Source organism: Octopus sinensis, linkage group LG30 (assembly GCF_006345805.1).
Source record: "Octopus sinensis linkage group LG30, ASM634580v1, whole genome shotgun sequence".
NCBI lineage: Eukaryota > Metazoa > Mollusca > Cephalopoda > Octopoda > Octopodidae > Octopus > Octopus sinensis.
In genome coordinates this window covers 14967584-14987583 of record NC_043026.1, presented here as the reverse complement: position 1 = coordinate 14987583, position 20000 = coordinate 14967584, and the positions used below count along the sequence as shown (strand labels likewise).

General features: G+C 43.8%; 1 protein-coding gene across 1 annotated transcript in view; it reads right to left on the bottom strand.

The window, feature by feature from the left end:
* Nucleotides 1-9952, bottom strand: part of LOC118768589 (peptidylprolyl isomerase domain and WD repeat-containing protein 1-like) — a 19933-nt gene extending 9981 nt beyond the window's left edge. Inside the window, exons 1-7 of the mRNA XM_036515370.1 lie at nt 9819-9952; nt 7152-7257; nt 6309-6452; nt 5450-5524; nt 3125-3205; nt 2196-2289; nt 671-724 (exon numbers count right to left, since the gene is read on the bottom strand). Of these exons, the coding sequence (XP_036371263.1) occupies nt 671-724; nt 2196-2289; nt 3125-3205; nt 5450-5524; nt 6309-6452; nt 7152-7257; nt 9819-9904 (640 nt within the window). The 5' untranslated portion in view covers nt 9905-9952. The remainder of the gene's footprint in view (nt 1-670; nt 725-2195; nt 2290-3124; nt 3206-5449; nt 5525-6308; nt 6453-7151; nt 7258-9818) is intronic.
* Nucleotides 9953-20000: the final 10048 nt, after the last annotated feature.

The window sequence follows — 20000 nt, the reverse complement described above, 5'->3', positions numbered from 1 at the left end:
CCCTAGCATTGCTTGACAACCGATGCTGGTGTGTTTACGTTCCCGTCACTTAGCGGTTCGGCAAAAGAGACCGATAGAATAAGTACTGGGCTTACAAAGAATAAGTCCCGGGGTCGAGTTGCTCGACTAAAGGCGGTGCTCCAGCATGGCCGCAGTCAAATGACTGAAACAAGTAAAAGAGTAAAACCCAGTTTTAAGTGCTTTCTGCTCCATCACTGAAGTCGGAGTTTTGGGTTTGGAAAATTACAGGATGAAATCTGTGCAGATAAAATTATACAATGTAAAGTATACTAGCCATCTCAATATGGCTAACCACAAAGGGGGGTGTTATTGTAGCTTTTTAGCCCCAGGAGATCATAGTCTCCAGCTGGCTTTAGACACACTATCTGTGCCCTTATGGTATTTGCAAAGGGAGGCCAATACTATAAGAGCACAGATAGTGTGCCTAAAGCCAGCTGGAGACGATTATCTCCTGGGGCTACAAGCTACAGTAACAACCCCCTTTGTGGTTAGCCATATTGAGATGGCTATTATACTTTACATTGTTGAGCGGTTACTGTTTACATCTCGTTCTGAGATTTAATAAAATTATACAAAATTGTGCTTATTCCACCATGAAATCTGTAAATATTAGACAATGAAATATAATCCAATTTAGAAGACATCTTACCTTTCACACCCAGCATAGAGCTGTAGAGGACAAAGTAACCAGTTTCGTCAAAAACTGAAATAAGAGAAAAGAATAGAGATATAATGGTAGCACTTGTAGAAGGGACATGTGCAGGAACAGTGCATCATTGCGTCTATCATCTGTTGGTGGTTCCCTACAGTTGCACGTGGATGGTACCTGGGTGACTGAACCCTCCGACCCATCAGAGCCTGGTTTCAGGTAGTTGAGGGCCAGTGAGGGTCTTACGAGGTCAGAGTGCAAACCCTACCTCATCTTAACAGAGAAGCCTGCTATCGACAAGGTCTGTTAGAAGATGGTGCACAATGGGATGCAACTTTAGGAGAGGCTGCTTTATCACAATCACCTAAAAGACTCAGGGCACTATTTGCAGTATTACTACAGGCATGCGAACTGTATGATCCGGCCACTCTATGGCTCAAATATAGAGGCAACCTGGCTGAAGATTTTCAGCACCAAGCTCAACTGCTCTATCCTGACATGTTAGTTAGTTAGTTAGTTAATTTGGCTCAAAAGCAAATAGCAAGGTCATGTAGGGGGACATGGAGTTAAGTACAGGGTGGTGTTCATGTAAAGAGTTCAGGCCACTTGAGGTCAAGGGAGGCTTTGAACAAAGCGGTCGTCGGCATCTTCACCATCTCGTCTGGCAGCTTGTTCAACGGATCCGCAACCCGGACGGAGGAAGCCCCTCTCCTTCGATTGAGATGAAATCGTCGCAGGTAGAGCTTTTCGGAATGACATGGAGGGTATCAGCAATGAAATCTATAACAAAACACTCATTGACATTGAAGACAGAATTGCTAAACTGGGTGGAAATGAATTGTCGACGTATGGCCTGCCGCAAGCATTCAGGTCAGGGTCAAATAGCCTTCCCGCTGCTGTCATTCGTGAAACAACCTACGGCACTCAAGCGCTTTCAAAGTACATTGTTGAAAATCAAACCAAATCAAAATAGATGAACATCAATGGAATTTGTATCTTTGTGGTACCAGTGCCGGTGGCACACAAGAAAACCATCCGAACGTGGCCGTAGCCAGTACTGCATCGACTGGCCTCCGTGCTGTGGGCACGTAACAAACACCATCCGATCGTGACCGTTCGCCAGCCTCATCTGGCACCTGTGTCAGTGGCACATAAAAAGCACCATCCGAGCGTGGCCGTTCGCCAGCCTCGTCTGGCACCTGTTTCGGTGGCACATAACTTCACCCACTACACTCTCGGAGTGGTTGGCGTTAGGAAGGGCATCCAGCTGTAGAAACTCTGCTAGTTCAAAACTGGAGCCTGGTGCAGCCATCTGGTTTGCCAGACCCCGGTCGAACCGTCCAACCCATGCTAGCATGGAAAGCGGACGTTAAATGATGATGATGATGATGATTGTTGAAAATGAGCCTATCTGGACCAGCTGCAGTCCTACAGAACTATTCTTAACGAACATCACCACCAACACCACCACAAATATCAACCACCACCACCACCATCACCCCTCCTCCCCTTCACCAACACTCACCAATGTTGCAATTCCTGAAAGAGGTCGACTTCTCTAAATCTCGTTCCACGGCCATACGTCGGCCGAATTCCATGTTGGGAAGTTGTTGCTTGATCTTCAGGAGAGGTGGCCATGGTTGGAGAGGAGAAAACAGAAACAGAAAAACTATGGTTAAAAGGAAATACAATTGGAAGAGAGGAATTAGAATAACATGGAATAACGGGAAATATGTTATGAAATCTATGCAGATTGGTGTATGAAATTTGTGCATATCGGTTTATTAAATCCGAGCAGATAGGAGTATTAAATCTGTGCTTATTAAAGTATCAATTTTACTCTTTTGCTCTTTTACTTGTTTCAGTCATTTGACTGCGGCCATGCTGGAGCACCGCCTTTAGTCGAGCAAATCTACCCCGGGACTTATTCTTTTTGTAAGCCCAGTTCTTATTCTATCGGTCTCTTTTGCCGAACCGCTAAGTAACAGGGACGTAAACACACCAGCATCGGGTGTCAAGCAATGCTAGGGGGGACAAATACAGACACACAAACATACGCACACACATATATATATACATATATACGACGGGCTTCTTTCAGTTTCCGTCTACCAAATCCACTCACAAGGCTTTGGTCGGCCCGAGGCTATAGTAGAAGAAACTACTACCACTACTACAACTACTACTACTACCACTACCACTACAACTACTACCACTACTTCTACTTCTACTACAACTACTACCACTACTTCTACTACTACTACTACCACCACCACCACCACCACCACTACTACTACTACTACTACTACACCCAAGAGACAATTTCAGCTGAAGGGATGTAATGAAACAGGAAAAGACATAACACCTCCCTCCACCCCACACCCCAACATCCACAAAATCCCCCCCCCCCAACAATACCCGACACCACCTCCAATAGTTGCATGGTTCACATACCTGTTGAACAGCCGTGACTCGTTCCAGGGACTCGTCAAACACTTTGGAGAGTTTACCTGTGAGAAACTTGAAGATTCGAACCTGGACAGAGAAGAAAGAGAGAAAAAAAGAAGCAGTTGTATATGTCATCATCATCACCATGACCAAAGCATCAGGTGTTGAAACACCTGAGAGTCATCAGCAGGTGAGATAACTCACTGCTAATCCAATCTAGGACTTGGATGTTTTGCTATTTTTGAGGCCAAAAATGGTGAAGCATCAATGTCCCCTCTCTCCCAGATTGAATTAGCGATGAGTTCTCTCACCTGGTCATGGTTCTTGGGTGTCTTAAGGCCTCGCCAAGCCCCAACCTAACAGCAAATATATGAAGCATGTATGTTAAATATACGCGGTTGGTAATGTTTATATATATCATCCAATGGAAATTGTAGCTGTGATACCAGTGCCGGTGGCACATAAGAGAACCATCCGAACGTGGCCGTTGCCAGCGCCGCCCCGACTGGCTTCCATGCCGGTGGCACGTAAAAAGCACCATCCGATCGTGGCCGTTGCCAGCCTCACCTGGCCTCCATGCCGGTGGCACATAAAAAGCACCATCCAATCGTGGCCGTTGCCAGCCTCGCCTGGCCTCCATGCCGGTGGCACATAAAAAGCACCATCCGATCGTGGCCATTGCCAGCCTCGTCTGCTGGAATGGCTTAGATGCTTCAACAATATCCAAACAAGCTGGAAAGCTACACTGAGTTCCGATGCCTGCTTCGGTTTGTTTTCCACAGCCGGATGCCATTCCTAATGGCCACCCCTTCAGAGAGTGGACTGGGTGCTTTTGTACGTGACACTGGCGACAGTGAGGTCACAGCGCCCCCCTCCCCACCGTAACTTGCAACAAAAAGACCCACCCACCCCCACGAGGGAGAGAAGGGGTTTGGAACCAGATGAGGAAAGGTTAGAGTAAGAACCGAGGGAGAGAAATAGGGGGCGGGATGTAGTGGATGAGAAAGAGGGGGGGAAACGGAAGGGAGAAGGGGAGAGAAGATGGTGAAGATGTGACAGGGGGAACACTCGTAAAACACACGCACACACACACACACGGACAAACACACACACACACACACACGCAAACACACGCACACACACACACACATATGCACACATTTACACACATGCATACGTTTGCATACATGCATGCACATCATCATCATCATCATCATCATCGTTTAGCGTCCGCTTTCCATGCTACCATGGGTTGGATGGTTCGACCGGGATCTGGGAAGCCAGAAGGCTGCACCAGGCCCAGTCTGATCTGGCAATGTTTCTACGGCTGGATGCCTTTCCTAACACCAACCACTCCGTGAGTGTAGTGGGTGCTTTTTACGTGCAAACGGCCACGATCGGATGGTGCTTTTCACGTCCCACGGGCACGGGTGCCAGGCAAGGCTGGCAAACGGCCACGATCGGATGGTGCTTTTCACGTCCCACCGGCACGGGGCCAGGCAAGCCTGGCAATGCCCACAATCGGATGGTGCTTTTTACGTGCCACGGGCACAGAGGCCAGACGAGGCTGGCAATGGCCATGATCGGATGGTGCTTTTTATGTGTCACTGGCACAGAGGCCAGTCGAGGCGGCGCTGGCTATGGCCACGTTCGGATGGTTCTCTTACGTGCAACCGGCACTGGTATCACAACTACAAATTCCATTGATGTTGATCGATTTCGTGTGTGATTTCTCCACATGAAACAGAAGCAAAAAGCAGTGAGGCCACGTCTGCATCGCTGGTGCACAAAATGTCCGGAGGCTTTGCACATTTGATGTGTGATGACCAGCGGGATCAAGCAGAAACATCAGAAACTTGAAAAACTGGGAGGATTGTTCAGAAGAAGGTATCTGCTCATAAAATACTGGTTCCATCATCATCTTCGTTTAGCGTCCGCTTTCCATGCTGGCATGGGTTGGACGGTTCAACTGGGGTCTGGGAAGCCAGAAGGCTGCACCAGGCCCAGTCTGATCTGGCAATGTTTCTACGGCTGGATGCCCTTCCTAACGCCAACCACTCCGTGAGTGTAGTGGGTGCTTTTTACGTGCCACCCGCACAGGTGCCAGATGAGGCTGGCAAACGGCCACGATCGGATGGTGCTTTTTACGTCCCACTAGCACGGGTGCCAGGCGAGGATGGTAACGGCCACAATCGGACGGTGCTGGCACAGAGGCCAGTCGGGGCGGTGCTGGCAACAGCCACGTTCAGATGATATATATGGAAAGAGAGAGAGAGAGAGTGAGTAGAAATGAGAAATGGTGTATAGCATAGAAGATGGCAATATACATACCTTTCTGTCAGTGGAGACTGCAGCCATTAACAAACCATTGGGGGAGAAAGACAGGTGGGTAGGAATTGATTTATACTGTAAAAAGAGAGAGAGGGAGATAAAGAAATATTACATATATATATATATATATATATATATATATATCTATTCATATAAGAGGTATTGGTATCCAGAAGACCCAAGATGTGTGTGTGTATATATGTGTGCATGTATGTACATATACTCTTTTACTTGTTTCAGTCATTTTGACTGCGGTCATGCTGGAGCACCGCCTTTAGTCGAGCAACTTGCTAACCAACCACATGGTTCCAGGTTCAGTCCCACTGCGTGGCACCTTGGGCAAGTGTCTTCTGCTATAGCCCCATGCCGACCAATGCCTTGTGAGTGGATTTGGTAGACGGAAACTGAAAAGAAGCCTGTCGTATATATATATATATATATATAATATATATATATATATATATATATATATGTATGTGTGTCTGTGTTTGTCCCCCTAGCATTGCTTGACAACCGATGCTGGTGTGTTTACGTCCCCGTCACTTAGCGGTTCGGCAAAAGAGACCGATAGAATAAGTACTGGGCTTACAAAGAATAAGTCCCGGGGTCGATTTGCTCGACTAAAGGCGGTGCTCCAGCATGGCCGCAGTCAAATGACTGAAACAAGTAAAAGAGAGTAAAAAGAGAGAGTATATATACATATTTATATATATATATATATATATATATATATATATATATATATATATATATATAATACATACCTAGACGGTGACGACAATGTCAATAACAACAACAACTCTCTCATCTATCCCTCAACGTGAAAGAGATTAGCATTGTTAGAGAAGAGCAAACTTACCTTAATGAAGTCATAGAGATCAGTGTCTGTTTTGTACAACCAGCTGATGTTCTTTGGGAAGCCGTAGTCACGTTTAGGACCGGTCCAATACTCCAGCATTCCACTCTCGTCTGAGGAGACCACCACATCAAACTGCGAGTTGTACTGTTGAAAATAGGAGAAAACAAAAGATATACATACATATATACATACAGGCGTTAACATAACTGCTGGTGTCATAAACATCATTTTTTCTTGGCTTTATTGAGAAAATTCTATAGTTTGTAAGATATTTCGTCTGAAAATCTGAGCATTTCGACAATTTTAACCAATCGATTACCTCCATTCAACTAAAATCATTTGCTGCGTCTAAAATTGGGACAACATCCTGTCACTAACCCTAAACCTCCCCAATACTGACCCTAAATTTTTTTTCTTAATTGTTAAATCAATTTAATTCCATTGCTTTAGTTTTTTTTACACGCGTGACAATTAAATTAATTTAACAATTAAGAAAAAAAAAATTTAGGGTTAGGGGGGAGTTTTAGGGTTAGTTAGAGGATTTTGTCTCAGTTTTAGACGCAGCAAATGATTTTAGCTCAAAAGAGAGCATAGGATTGGTTAAAATTTGAAAAATTAAACTACGTTAAACAAACAAATTACAATTTTCTCAAGAAAGCCAAGAGAAAAAAATTTTTTATTTTGACACATTCTACCAGTATACGAAGTTTTAAAGTGTTTAGTTAACTAGAAATTGTCTGCCGTTCGAAAGGAAAAGATCCAAAAAGTGACCCCAGTTGGGAGATAAGAAAGAGAGAGAGATGGAGAGTAAAGATAGAGACAATAAAGACACTGTCTACTTACAGAGATCAGGTGGACAGGCTTGTTGTGTAACTTGTCAACAATGTGTAATGGCTCACTCTTGCCTTTCCCATCAAAGATAAAGATACGGTTGCTTTCTTTATCCGCTCTTCAGCACCAGAAACAGAAAGACAATTATGTACACATAAACACACATATATAACATACATTTTATGTATATATAATATACACACAATTTTTTATAATATACAGAATACACATACATGTATGTGGGTACACACATACAGATACATACATATATATTTATACACCACACACACACACACATATATATATATATATATATATAGTAAGGAAAGGGAAACAGAATTTCAATTAGCCCCATGTGGTGACTTGTAATGCAAAAAAACACATATATACTAAAAAAAGGAAAATGCACACAGTTCACATAGTTTTAATATATTTTAAATGAAATAGTATTGTGGTTGTAGACTGGTTTCGCTTTTGCTAATCATGACATTGAAATTATTGTGATTTCATATATTTTAAAGATGTTTTTAGTCTAGTTTCTTGTATGAAAGTTTGTGAATGAATCAACAAAGAAAAAGAATCTAAGGGTAGTTAATTCGTGATAGTTATTATTTGGAACAGGGGGGGGGGGTAATTGCTGCTTTGGTCCATGTATTGAATTTTAACCTCTCTTCAACTGGCAGAAAGTCATCTCCCTCATTATGATTCATCCCACTCGGTTGAGTGAGGAAGAGCTTTGTCTTTCGGGTTACTGGTTGACTCACTGATGGAGAAAGCACCCAGTCCACTAATGAGTTAAAGTAATGAGATGAAATATGTTCAGTGATGGATATGTGATCATGAATTAAAATATATACTGGCACCAAAATTGCTTACACATTCGTATTTAGGGGTATGTTCTGTATTTTTTGATAAATAAATTTTATTCGTATCAATTAGGTTGACGAGAGAGGGATGACCTCCCTTTGCAAATACCATAAGGGCACAGAAAGCGTGCCTAAAGCCAGCTGGAGACGATGTTCTCCTGGGGCTACAAGCTACAGTAACACCCATCCCTAGTGGTTAGCCATATTGAGATGGCTAGTATACTTTACATTGTCGAGCGGTTACTGTTTACATCTCGTTCAGAGATTTATTATTGCTTGCAGACAGTTTTTCGAAATCAGTGACGGAAGTTACTGGAAAAACAATAAATAAGGATTTGCAAACAGGTCTCCCTTCATCGAAAACCGGTGGTTGCCGTACACTGAAGACAGGCAAATACCTAGAAACTGCAGTCCGTGCGTATCACTTAGGTTGACGAGAGAGGGATGACCTCCCTTTGCAAATACCATAAGAGTACAGATAGTGTGCCTAAAGCCAGCTGGAGACGATGATCACCTGGGGCTAAAAGCTACAGTAACACCCACCCTTAGTGGTTAGCCATTTTACATTTAAACGTTCCTGTACAGAAATTGTTTCTTTGCTGGTAGGTGAGGAAAACTGAAATTTCTTGCACATCTCTCTATGTGTTCACTCAAAGATATCTGTCTATACTTTGGGAAACACATCTGTTCCTTACGTAGGATGCTCTACTAGAAGATAACCTGTTAAATGCATGGAAGCTTAAGGAAAAAGAGATGGTGATGAAGATGAAGAGGAGGGCGGTGAGCTGGCAGAATCGTTAGCACACCGGACGAAATGTTTAGCGGTATTTCGTCTGCTGTTACGTTCTGAGTTCGAATTCCGCCGAGGCCAACTTTGCCTTTCATCCTCTAGGGGTCAATTAAATAAGTACCAGTTACACACTGGAGTCGATATAATCGACTTAATCCCTTTGTCTGTCCTTGTTTGTCCCCTCTCTGTGTTTAGCCCCTTGTGGGTAGTAAAGAAATAGGTATTTCGTCTGCCGCTAAGTTCTGAGTTCAAATTCCGCTGAGGTCGACTTTGCCATTCATCCTTTCGGGGGTCGATTAAATAAGTACCAGTTACACACTGGGGTCGATATAATCGACTTATTCCGTCTGTCTGTCCTTGTTTGTCCCCTCTGTGTTTAGCCCCTTGTGGGTAGTAAAGAAATAGGTATTTCGTCTGCCATTACGTTCTGAGTTCAAATTCCGCTGAGGTCAACTTTGCCATTCATCCTTTCGGGGGTCGATTAAAATAAGTACCAGTTACACACTGGGGTCGATATAATCGACTTAATCCGTCTGTCTGTCCTTGTTTGTCTCCTCTGTGTTTAGCCCCTTGTGGGTAGTAAAGAAATAGGTATTTCGTCTGCCGCTACGTTCTGAGTTCAAATTCCGCTGAGGTCGACTTTGCCTTTCATCCTTTCGGGGGTCGATTAAAATAAGTACCAGTTACGCACTGGGGTCGATATAATCGACTTTAAAGAAATAGGTATTTCGTCTGCCGTTATGTTCTGAGTTCAAATTCCGCTGAGGTCAACTTTGCCTTTCATCCTTTCGGGGGTCGATTAAATAAGTACCAGTTTCGCACTGGGGTCGATATAATCGACTTAATCCGTCTGTCTGTCCTTGTTGGTCCCCCTCTATGTTTAGCCCCTTGTGGGTAGTAAGGAAATAGATGATGATGATGATGATGGTAATGATGAGGAGGAGGATGATAAGAAGATTGATATTGGTGATGATGACGATGGTGATGATGACAGCTATTGACAACAATGACGTATACACTTACATTGCGAGGGCAGCGACCACGTCACCCGCTGTGAATAACCAGCAGCAGCAAGTAGGTTGGAAAGACAGTTTTAACATATTGATCATATCTGAAATAGAGAGACAGACACAAACATATATATATATATATTCATTTCATTTACTTGTTTCAGTCATTTGACTGCGGCCATGCTGGAGCACCGCCTTTTAGTCGAGCAAATCGACCCCAGCACTTATTCTTTGTAAGCCTAGTAACTTATTCTATCAGTCTCTTTTGCCGAACTGCTAAGTTACGGGGACGTAAACACACCAGCATCTGTTGTCATTTGACTGTGGCCATGCTGGAGCACCGCCTTTTAGTCGAGCAAATCGACCCCAGCACTTATTCTTTGTAAGCCTAGTAACTTATTCTATCGGTCTCTTTTGCCGAACTGCTAAGTTACGGGGACGTAAACACACCAGCATCTGTTGTCATTTGACTGTGGCCATGCTGGAGCACCGCCTTTTAGTCGAGCAAATCGACCCCAGCACTTATTCTTTGTAAGCCTAGTAACTTATTCTATCGGTCTCTTTTGCCGAACTGCTAAGTTACGGGGACGTAAACACACCAGCATCTGTTGTCATTTGACTGTGGCCATGCTGGAGCACCGCCTTTAGTTGAGCAAATCGACTCCAGGACTTATTCTTTGTAAGCCTAGTAACTTATTCTATCAGTCTCTTTTGCCGAACTGCTAAGTTACGGGGACGTAAACACACCAGCATCTGTTGTCATTTGACTGTGGCCATGCTGGAGCACCGCCTTTAGTCGAGCAAATCGACCCCAGCACTTATTCTTTGTAAGCCTAGTAACTTATTCTATCAGTCTCTTTTGCCGAACTGCTAAGTTACGGGGACGTAAACACACCAGCATCTGTTGTCATTTGACTGTGGCCATGCTGGAGCACCGCCTTTAGTCGAGCAAATCGACCCCAGCACTTATTCTTTGTAAGCCTAGTAACTTATTCTATCGGTCTCTTTTGCCGAACTGCTAAGTTACGGGGACGTAAACACACCAGCATCTGTTGTCATTTGACTGTGGCCATGCTGGAGCACCGCCTTTTAGTCGAGCAAATCGACCCCAGCACTTATTCTTTGTAAGCCTAGTAACTTATTCTATCAGTCTCTTTTGCCGAACTGCTAAGTTACGGGGACGTAAACACACCAGCATCGGTTGTCATTTGACTGTGGCCATGCTGGAGCACCGCCTTTTAGTCGAGGAAATCGACCCCAGCACTTATTCTTTGTAAGCCTAGTAACTTATTCTATCAGTCTCTTTTGCCGAACCACTAAGTTACGGGGACGTAAACACACCAGCATCGGTTGTCATTTGACTGTGGCCATGCTGGAGCACCGCCTTTTAGTCGAGGAAATCGACCCCAGCACTTATTCTTTGTAAGCCTAGTACTTACTCTATCAGTCTCTTTTGCCGAACTGCTAAGTTACGGGGACGTAAACACACCAGCATCGGTTGTCATTTGACTGTGTCCATGCTGGAGCACCGCCTTTAGTCGAGCAAATCGATCCCGGGACTTATTCTTTGTAAGCCTAGTAACTTATTCTATCAGTCTCTTTTGCCGAACCGCTAAGTTACAGGGACGTAAACACACCAGCATCAGTTGTCAAGCAATGCTAGGGAGACAAACACAGACACACAAACAAACACGCACACATATATATATATATATATATATACATATATACGACGGGCTTCTTTCAGTTTCCATCTACCAAATCCACTCACAAGGCTTTGGTCGGCCCGAGATTATAGAAGAAGACACCTGCCCAAGGTGCCACGCAGTGGGACTGAACCCGGAACCATGTGGTTGGTAAGCAAGCTGCTTACCAAAATAGGGTTTGAATGAGGATTTGTCTTTTAATTGGAAAGTTTCCAAAAGATTTCTCATGCTGATTCTTCTTCCTTTATTTAGAATTTACTGGTGTAAATTGGTGTAGATATGAAGTTAATTGCAGTTAATGGAGCAGCAAAGAGAGAGACTTAGAGATGCCTCTATGAAAGGTTGCAAAATGAAGAGAAAGAATGGGAGAAAGAAAGTCTGCTGAATAAGTCCCGGGGTCAAGTTGCTCATTTAAAGTCGGTGCTCCAGCATGGCTGCAATCAAATGACTGAAACAAGTAAAAGAATAAGAAAGAAAGAATATATATATATATATATATACATTCTTTATCCTTCTATTTGTTTCAGTCATTTGACAGTGGCCATGCTGGAGCAAACAAATCGACCCCAGGACTTATTTTTTGTAAGCCTAGTATTATTCTATAGGGCTCTTTAGCTGAACCCTAAGTTACAAGGATGCAGGCTTGCCACCACTGGTTGTCAAGCAATGTTGGGGGGACAAACACAGACACACAAATACATATATGACAGGCTTCTTTCAGAGGGACCAGCTATCTAATTGACAATACCTTGGTAGATAAAGCAATAAAGGGTATGAAGACAGGGAAAGCCCCTGGCCCATCAGGAATCAGAGTAGAGATGCTGGAAATATGTGGTGGTGTCAGCTATAGTCACCTGTATAGTCAATCAGGTGAAACATATAGGTGATACATTAGACACAAATAATTACAAAGATATCAAGTTGTTGGATCAGGTAATAAAAGTCATGGAGAGGGTCACGGCCCAACTAATTAGGGAGAGAGTCAGTTTAGATGAGATGCAGTTTGAGGTTGTACCAGGGAAAAGCACCACTGATGCTATATTCCTGGTAAGGCAGCTGCAGGAGAAATACCTAGCCAAAGATAAACCTCTGTACTTGACTTTCGTTGTACAAGCCATGTACAGGGATGCTGTCAGTAAGATGAGGGTTGGCAATGAGTATAGTGAAGAATCCTGGGTAGGGGTATGGGTCCACCAAGGATCAATCCTCAACCCCCTCTTATTTATCATAGTCCTCCAGGCAATAACAAAGGAATTCAAGACAGGATGCCCCTGGGAGCTCCTCTATGCTGATGACCTTGCTCTAATCTTTATATATAAAACTAAAGTTGTGTGTGTGTGTGTGTGTCTGTCTACTCCGATTTAGATTCCTAACTACTCCCACATTTTGCAGTGCAGTTTAACCAAAAGCGGGTATCTTATAGTCGTGATTCATATCGAGCCCTTCTGGGTATTAGCGCGCGTCTACGATGAGTCTATGATTTTAAAAAAAATTTACCATCACTTTTTCCCATTTTTAATGATTTTTGCTCAGGTTATATAAGGGAAGTAACTCTCTAAAAATGCTTATATAGTTATTTCCCTTACAAACCTGAGCAACGCCGGGCGATACTGCTAGTAGCTCATAAGAAAAATATCTTAACATCCTAACAATTTTTCAAGCTGATCACATGGAGGAATGTGTTTGTTTCCATTTCTTAACATGAAACTAATGGTAGCCTTAATACACATTTAAAAAAATTTTATCCACCAATGCGGCGCTGAACACTCATTCTCATTGTTCGACATTTACTTACAGATATAGCAGCCAAATCTCCCTCAAATCACTCACTTCTATCTCATCAATGTATGTGTACAAGACAATGAGGGAGACCCCTATATGATAACGGGAAGGTTTACGAAAATAAACAAAAGGCGCAGGAGTGGCTGTGTGGTAAGTAGCTTGCTAACCAACCACATGGTTCCGGGTTCAGTCCCACTGCGTGGCATCTTGGGCAAGTGTCTTCTGCTATAGCCTCGGGCCGACCAAAGCCTTGTGAGTGGATTTGGTAGACGGAAACTGAAAGAAGCCTGTTGTATATATATATATGTATGTGTGTGTGTCTGTGTTTGTCCCTCTGGCATTGTTTGACAACCAGTGCTGGTGTGTTTACGTCCCCGTCACTTAGCGGTTTGGCAAAACTGACTGATAGAATAAGTACTGGCTTACAAAAGAATAAGTCCCGGGGTCGAGTTGCTCGACTAAAGGTGGTGCTCCAGCATGGCCGCAGTCAAATGACTGAAACAAGTAAAAGAGTAAGAGTAGAAGACGAAGGCAGGTGGAGTACAAACAAACAAACAAATGTATTAGTATGGCGCTCAGGAAGAGAAAAAGTCTTTTACGTTTCGAGCCTATGCTCTTCGTCAGAAACATACACAGAACAAAAGCAAGGAGAGAAAAAAATGCATGTAGGAGCTAACGATCTATGATGGCGTTCTGATATGATAGCTAGATGTATTAGAAATAGGAGTCAAATCTACCTCAAATCACACCCTAGGTAATGTAGTTGACTAGATAAGAATAAAAAAAAAACAGGATGTTCAGGGATGGAATGGCTTTCATCAGAATGAGCTGACCTGTGCTTCAACAACTACTGACAGCTTTACCAACACCACCACCAGCGCCACTTCCTCTACTAAAAGTACAACAGAACTAATGCTCACCTATTGACACACAACTTCCTGTGTGTTTGGGGAGAGACACTTGACAGGGTGTGCATGTGTGTATACATACATACATATATATATATATATCACTATATGTGTGTGTGTGTGTGTGTGTCTGTGGATATATATATATATCTATCTATATATGTATATATATATATATATATATATACAGAGAGAGAGAGAGAGAGGCGCAGGAGTGGATGTGTGGTAAGTAGCTTGTTTACCAATCACATGGTTCTGGGTTCAGTCCCACTGCGCGGCACCTTGGGCAAGCGTCTTGTACTATAGCCTCGGGCCGACCAAAGCCTTGTGAGTGAATTTGGTAGACGGAAACTGAAAGAAGCCCGTCGTATATATGTATATATATGTATGTATATATATATGCGTGTGTGTGTTTGTGTGTCTATGTTTGTCCCCCTAGCATTGCTTGACAACCGATGCTGGTGTGTTTATGTACCCATTACTTAGCGGTTCGGCAAAAGAGACCGATAGAATAAGTACTGGGCTTACAAAGAATAAGACCCGGGGTCGAGTTGCTCATTTAAAGGCGGTGCTCCAGCATGGCCACAGTCAAATGACTGAAACAAGTAAAAGAATAAGAAAGAAAGAATATATATATGTATATATATATACATACATTCTTTATCCTTTTATTTGTTTCAGTCATTTGACAGTGGCCATGCTGGAGCAAACAAATCGACACCAGGACTTATTTTTTGTAAGCCTAGTATTATTCTATAGGGCTCTTTTGCTGAACCGCTAAGTTACAAGGATGCAGGCTTGCCACCACTGGTTGTCAAGCGATATTGGGGGGACAAACACAGACACACACATACATATATGACAGGCTTCTTTCAGTTTCCATCCACCAAATCCACTCACAAGGCTTTGGTCAGCCCAAGGCTATAGTAGAAGACACTTGCCCAAGGTGCCACGCAGTGGGACTGAACCCGGAACCATATGGTTGGTAAGCAAGCTACTTACCACACAGCCACTCCTGCGCCTATGTGTGTGTGTGTGCATATATATATATATGTATATATATATATAACATCATCCTTTAACGTCTGTTTCCCATGCTAGCACGGGTTGGACGGTTCAACTGGGGTCTGGGAAGCCAGAAGGCTGCGCCAGGCCCAGTCTGATCTGGCAGAGTTTCTACAGCTGGATGCCCTTCCTAATGCCAACCACTCCGAGAGTGTAGTGGGTACTTTTTACGTGCCAGACGAGGCTGGCAAACGAAAGTTAATCTAAACAAGAAAGCACAAAAAAACACGACAACGCGAGGACGTGGAACAAATATAGTATTATTGGACGCTCAGGAAAGAAGGAGGGTTTAACGTCGGAAACATAGGAGAAAGGAAGACAGAGGTAAAAAAAATCGCCAACGGTACACACGTGGTCACATATATATATCATCATCATCGTTTAATATCTGTTCTCCATGCTAGAATGGGTTGGACGGTTCAACCGGGGATCTGGGAAGCCAGAAGGCTGCACCAGGCTCCAGTCTTATCTGGCAATGTTTCTACAGCTGGATGCCCTTCCTAACGCCATCATATATATATATATATATATATGTTTCTTTATTACCCACAAGGGGCTAAACACAGAGGGAACAAACAAGGATAGACAAACGAATTAAGTCGATTACATCGACCCAAGTGCGTAACTGGTACTTAATTTATCGACCCCGAAAGGATGAAAGGCAAAGTCGACCACGGCGGAATTTGAACTCAGAACGTAGCGGCAGACGAAATACGGCTATATATATATAAAAAGCACCATCCGAACGTGACCGATGCCAACCCCGCCTCGAATGGCTTCTGTGCCGGTGGCACATAAAAAGCTCCATCCGAACGTGACCGATGCCAACCCCTCTCCTCAAATGGCTTCTGTGCCGGTGGCACATAAAAAGCACCATCCGAACGTGGCCGATGCCAGCACCGCCCCGACTGCCTTCTGTGCCGGTGGCACATAAAAAGCACCATCCGAACGTGGCCGATGCCAGCACCGCCTCGACTGGCTTCTGTGCCGGTGGCACATAAAAAGCTCCATCCGAACGTGACCGATGCCAACCCCTCTCCTCAAATGGCTTCTGTGCCGGTGGCACATAAAAAGCACCATCCGAACGTGGCCGATGCCAGCACCGCCTCGACTGGCTTCTGTGCCGGTGGCACATAAAAAGCACCATCCGAACGTGGCCGATGCCAGCACTGCCTCGACTGGCTTCTGTGCCGGTGGCACATAAAAAGCTCCATCCGAACGTGACCGATGCCAACCCCTCTCCTCAAATGGCTTCTGTGCCGGTGGCACATAAAAAGCACCATCCGAACGTGGCCGATGCCAGCACCGCCCCGACTGGCTTCTGTGCCGGTGGCACATAAAAAGCACCATCCGAATGTGGCCGATGCCAGCACCGCCTCGACTGGCTTCTGTGCCGGTGGCACATAAAAAGCACCAACCGATCGTGGCCGATGCCAGACCCCTCTGGCACCTGTGCAGGTGGCACGTAACAAGCACCCACTACACTCGCGGAGTGGTTGGCGTTAGGAAGGGCATCCAGCTGTAGAAACACTGCCAGATCAGACTGGAGCCTGGAGAATCCCCTGGCTCCCCAGACCCCGGTCGAACCGTCCAACCCGTGCTAGCGCGGAAAACAGACGTTAAACGATGATGATGATGATGATATTATCATTATCATTAACACACACACACACACATGTGTGTGCATTTGGAGCACACATATAGACAATGCAGCACTGCATCATTTATAAGGTAACTACTGTAAATAGACATAGGTACGTCAATATGTAACTCACCTGTGCAGGTGGCACGTAAAAAGCACCCACTACGCTCATGGAGTGTTTGGCGTTAGGAAGAGCAGCCAGCCGTAGAAACATTGCCAGATCAGACTGGGCCTGGTGCAGCCTTCTGGCTTCCCGGACCCCAGTTGAACCGTCCAACCCATGCTAGCATGGAAAACGGATGCTAAACGATGATGATGATGATGATATATATATATGTATATATTGGTATATATATATATATATAGGTATATATATAATAATATATATGTATATGTATAGTATATATATATGTATATGGATAATAATATATATGTATATGTATATAGATATATAGAGATATGATATATATATATACATATATATATATTGTATATATATATACATATATATATATTATATATATACATATATATGTATGTATATAATATACATATATGTATATATATATATATATATATGTATGGTATATATATAATATATATATATATATATATATATATATATTATATATCTATATATATATTATCTATATGTGTATAATATATATATGTGTAATATATATATATGTGTGTATATTATATATATATATTATATGTGTGTGTGTGTGTGGTAAAGTAAATTATTTTACTTTACCCTATTTTTATAAAGTAATATTTCAAATATACCGTAAATGGTCGTTTTACATACCGAACACTGCTCGGTCGAATTAATTAATAATTAATTAATTTTACCCTTTTTATTGACTATATATATATATATGTATACACTCACTTTCCACACATACACTGAGGCAAACAGAGTGTGTGTTGTACAGTGGAGAGGAGTAGTGGAATGCGGTGTGTGACAATCTTGGTTTCCAATGGATCGGGTCGGAGGGAGATTGTATGAAAGGGTGAGGCGGTGGTGGTGGTGGTGGTGGTGCTGGATGTGGCTGCAGTGTAGGCATGCAATAGTGAGGGTGGTGGTGGTGGGTGTTGTTGGTTATGTCGAGGTGGTTGTAGTCAAAATAATGGAGGTGAGGACGGGGGGGGGTGTTGGTGTGTTGAGGCAGTAGCAATCGTGGCGTGGCGGTCGGTTGTTGTAGTCAAAATAACGGGTGGGAATGGGGTGGCCAAGGCCCTTTTAGTGTTGTGTCTAGCTCACTATTTACAGTTGTATGTCACCTCAGCACCCTCATCTACCCTACCCTAACCCCTCTGTCTACCCCGTTCATATAGATGCGAGGATTTTGTTCAGGTGCATGTCTACATACACACACAGACACCTCAAAAGTAAATAGATTAAAGTCGATTACATTGAGCCCCAGTGCGTAACTGGTACTTAATTTATCGACCCCGAAAGGATGAAAGGCAAAGTCGACCTCGGCGGAATTTGAACTCACAACATAACGACAGGTGAAATACCTATTTCTTTACTACCCACAAGGGGCTAAACATAGAAGGGACAAACAAGGACAGACATAGGTATTAAGTCGATTACATTGACCCCAGTGCGTAACTGGTACTTAATTTATCGACCTCGAGAGGATGAAAGGCAAAGTCGACCTCGGCAGAATTTGAACTCACAACGTAACGACAGGTGAAATACCTATTTCTTTACTACCCACAAGGGGCTAAACATAGAGGGGACAAACAAGGACAGACATAGGTATTAAGTCGATTACATCGACCCCAGTGTGTAACTGGTACTTAATTTATCAAACCCGAAAGGATGAAAGGCAAAGTCGACCTCGGCGGAATTTGAACTCACAAAGTAACGACAGGTGAAATACCGCTAAGCATTTCGCCCGGCGCGCTAACGTTTCTGCCAGCTCACTGCCCCAGTTAAATACCAGTTACACACTGGTGTTGACGTAATCATTTAACCCCTCCCTCACAATTTTAGGCCTTGTCCTTAGTAGAAAGGATTATTTACACACCATTACACACGTTTCATTTGCCAAGAGGAGTTACAAATTTGTACAGGCGGGAGAAAAACATGAAAGATATCCCTGATTAATGGAAAGCCTTCAGACAGAGAAACAAAATAGTATTATAGCTATTTCAGTTTCCATCTCCAAAATGCACTCATGGGGCTTTGGTTTGCCCAAGGCTATAACTGAAGATATATGCCCAAGATGGCATGCATTAATGAGATTGAACCCCAGACTATGTAATTGGAAAGCAGGCATCTTAACCACACAACCATGTCCACACATTCATATATATAGACACATACACACACATATATATATATATATATCACCGTGACCGACCAGGCCATCAGATGTTGTTACACATCACTAGTCACAATGCGCTTCGCATTGTTTTAGCATTCAAATGACGCCACCCCGCTGGCTAAACGAGCAGGCCAACAGAAGAAAGAGTGAGAGAAAGTTGTGGCGAAAGAGTACAGCAGGGATCGCCACCACCCCCTGCCAGAGCCTCGTGGAGCTTTAGGTGTTTTCGCTCAATAAACACTCACAACGCCCGGTCTGGGAATCAAAACCGCGATCCTACGACCGCGAGTCCACTGCCCTAACCACTTGGCCATTGCGCCTCCACTATATATATATACATAACATATTTACACACGCTGACCCGCTGTTCTTGAGGAGACCTGTTGAGTCAAGTTCGTCAACATCAAAAATTCGAATGGTAATTGTAATTAAGACACCCGTGCTTGTGACACGTAAAAGCACCGTTCGAGCGTGGCATTTACTAGCGTCGCCCGACTGGTGTCTGTGCTGGTGACACGTAAAAGCACCGTTCGAGCGTGGCAGTTACTAGCGTCGCCCGACTGGCGTCTGTGCTGGTGACACGTAAAAGCACCGTTCGAGCGTGGCAGTTACTAGCTTCGCCCGACTGGCGTCTGTGCTGGTGATACGTAAAAGCACATTTCGAGCGTGGCAGTTACTAGCGTCGCCCGACTGGCGTCTGCGCTGGAGACACGTAAAAGCACCATCCGATCGTGGCCCTTTGCCTGCCTGTTC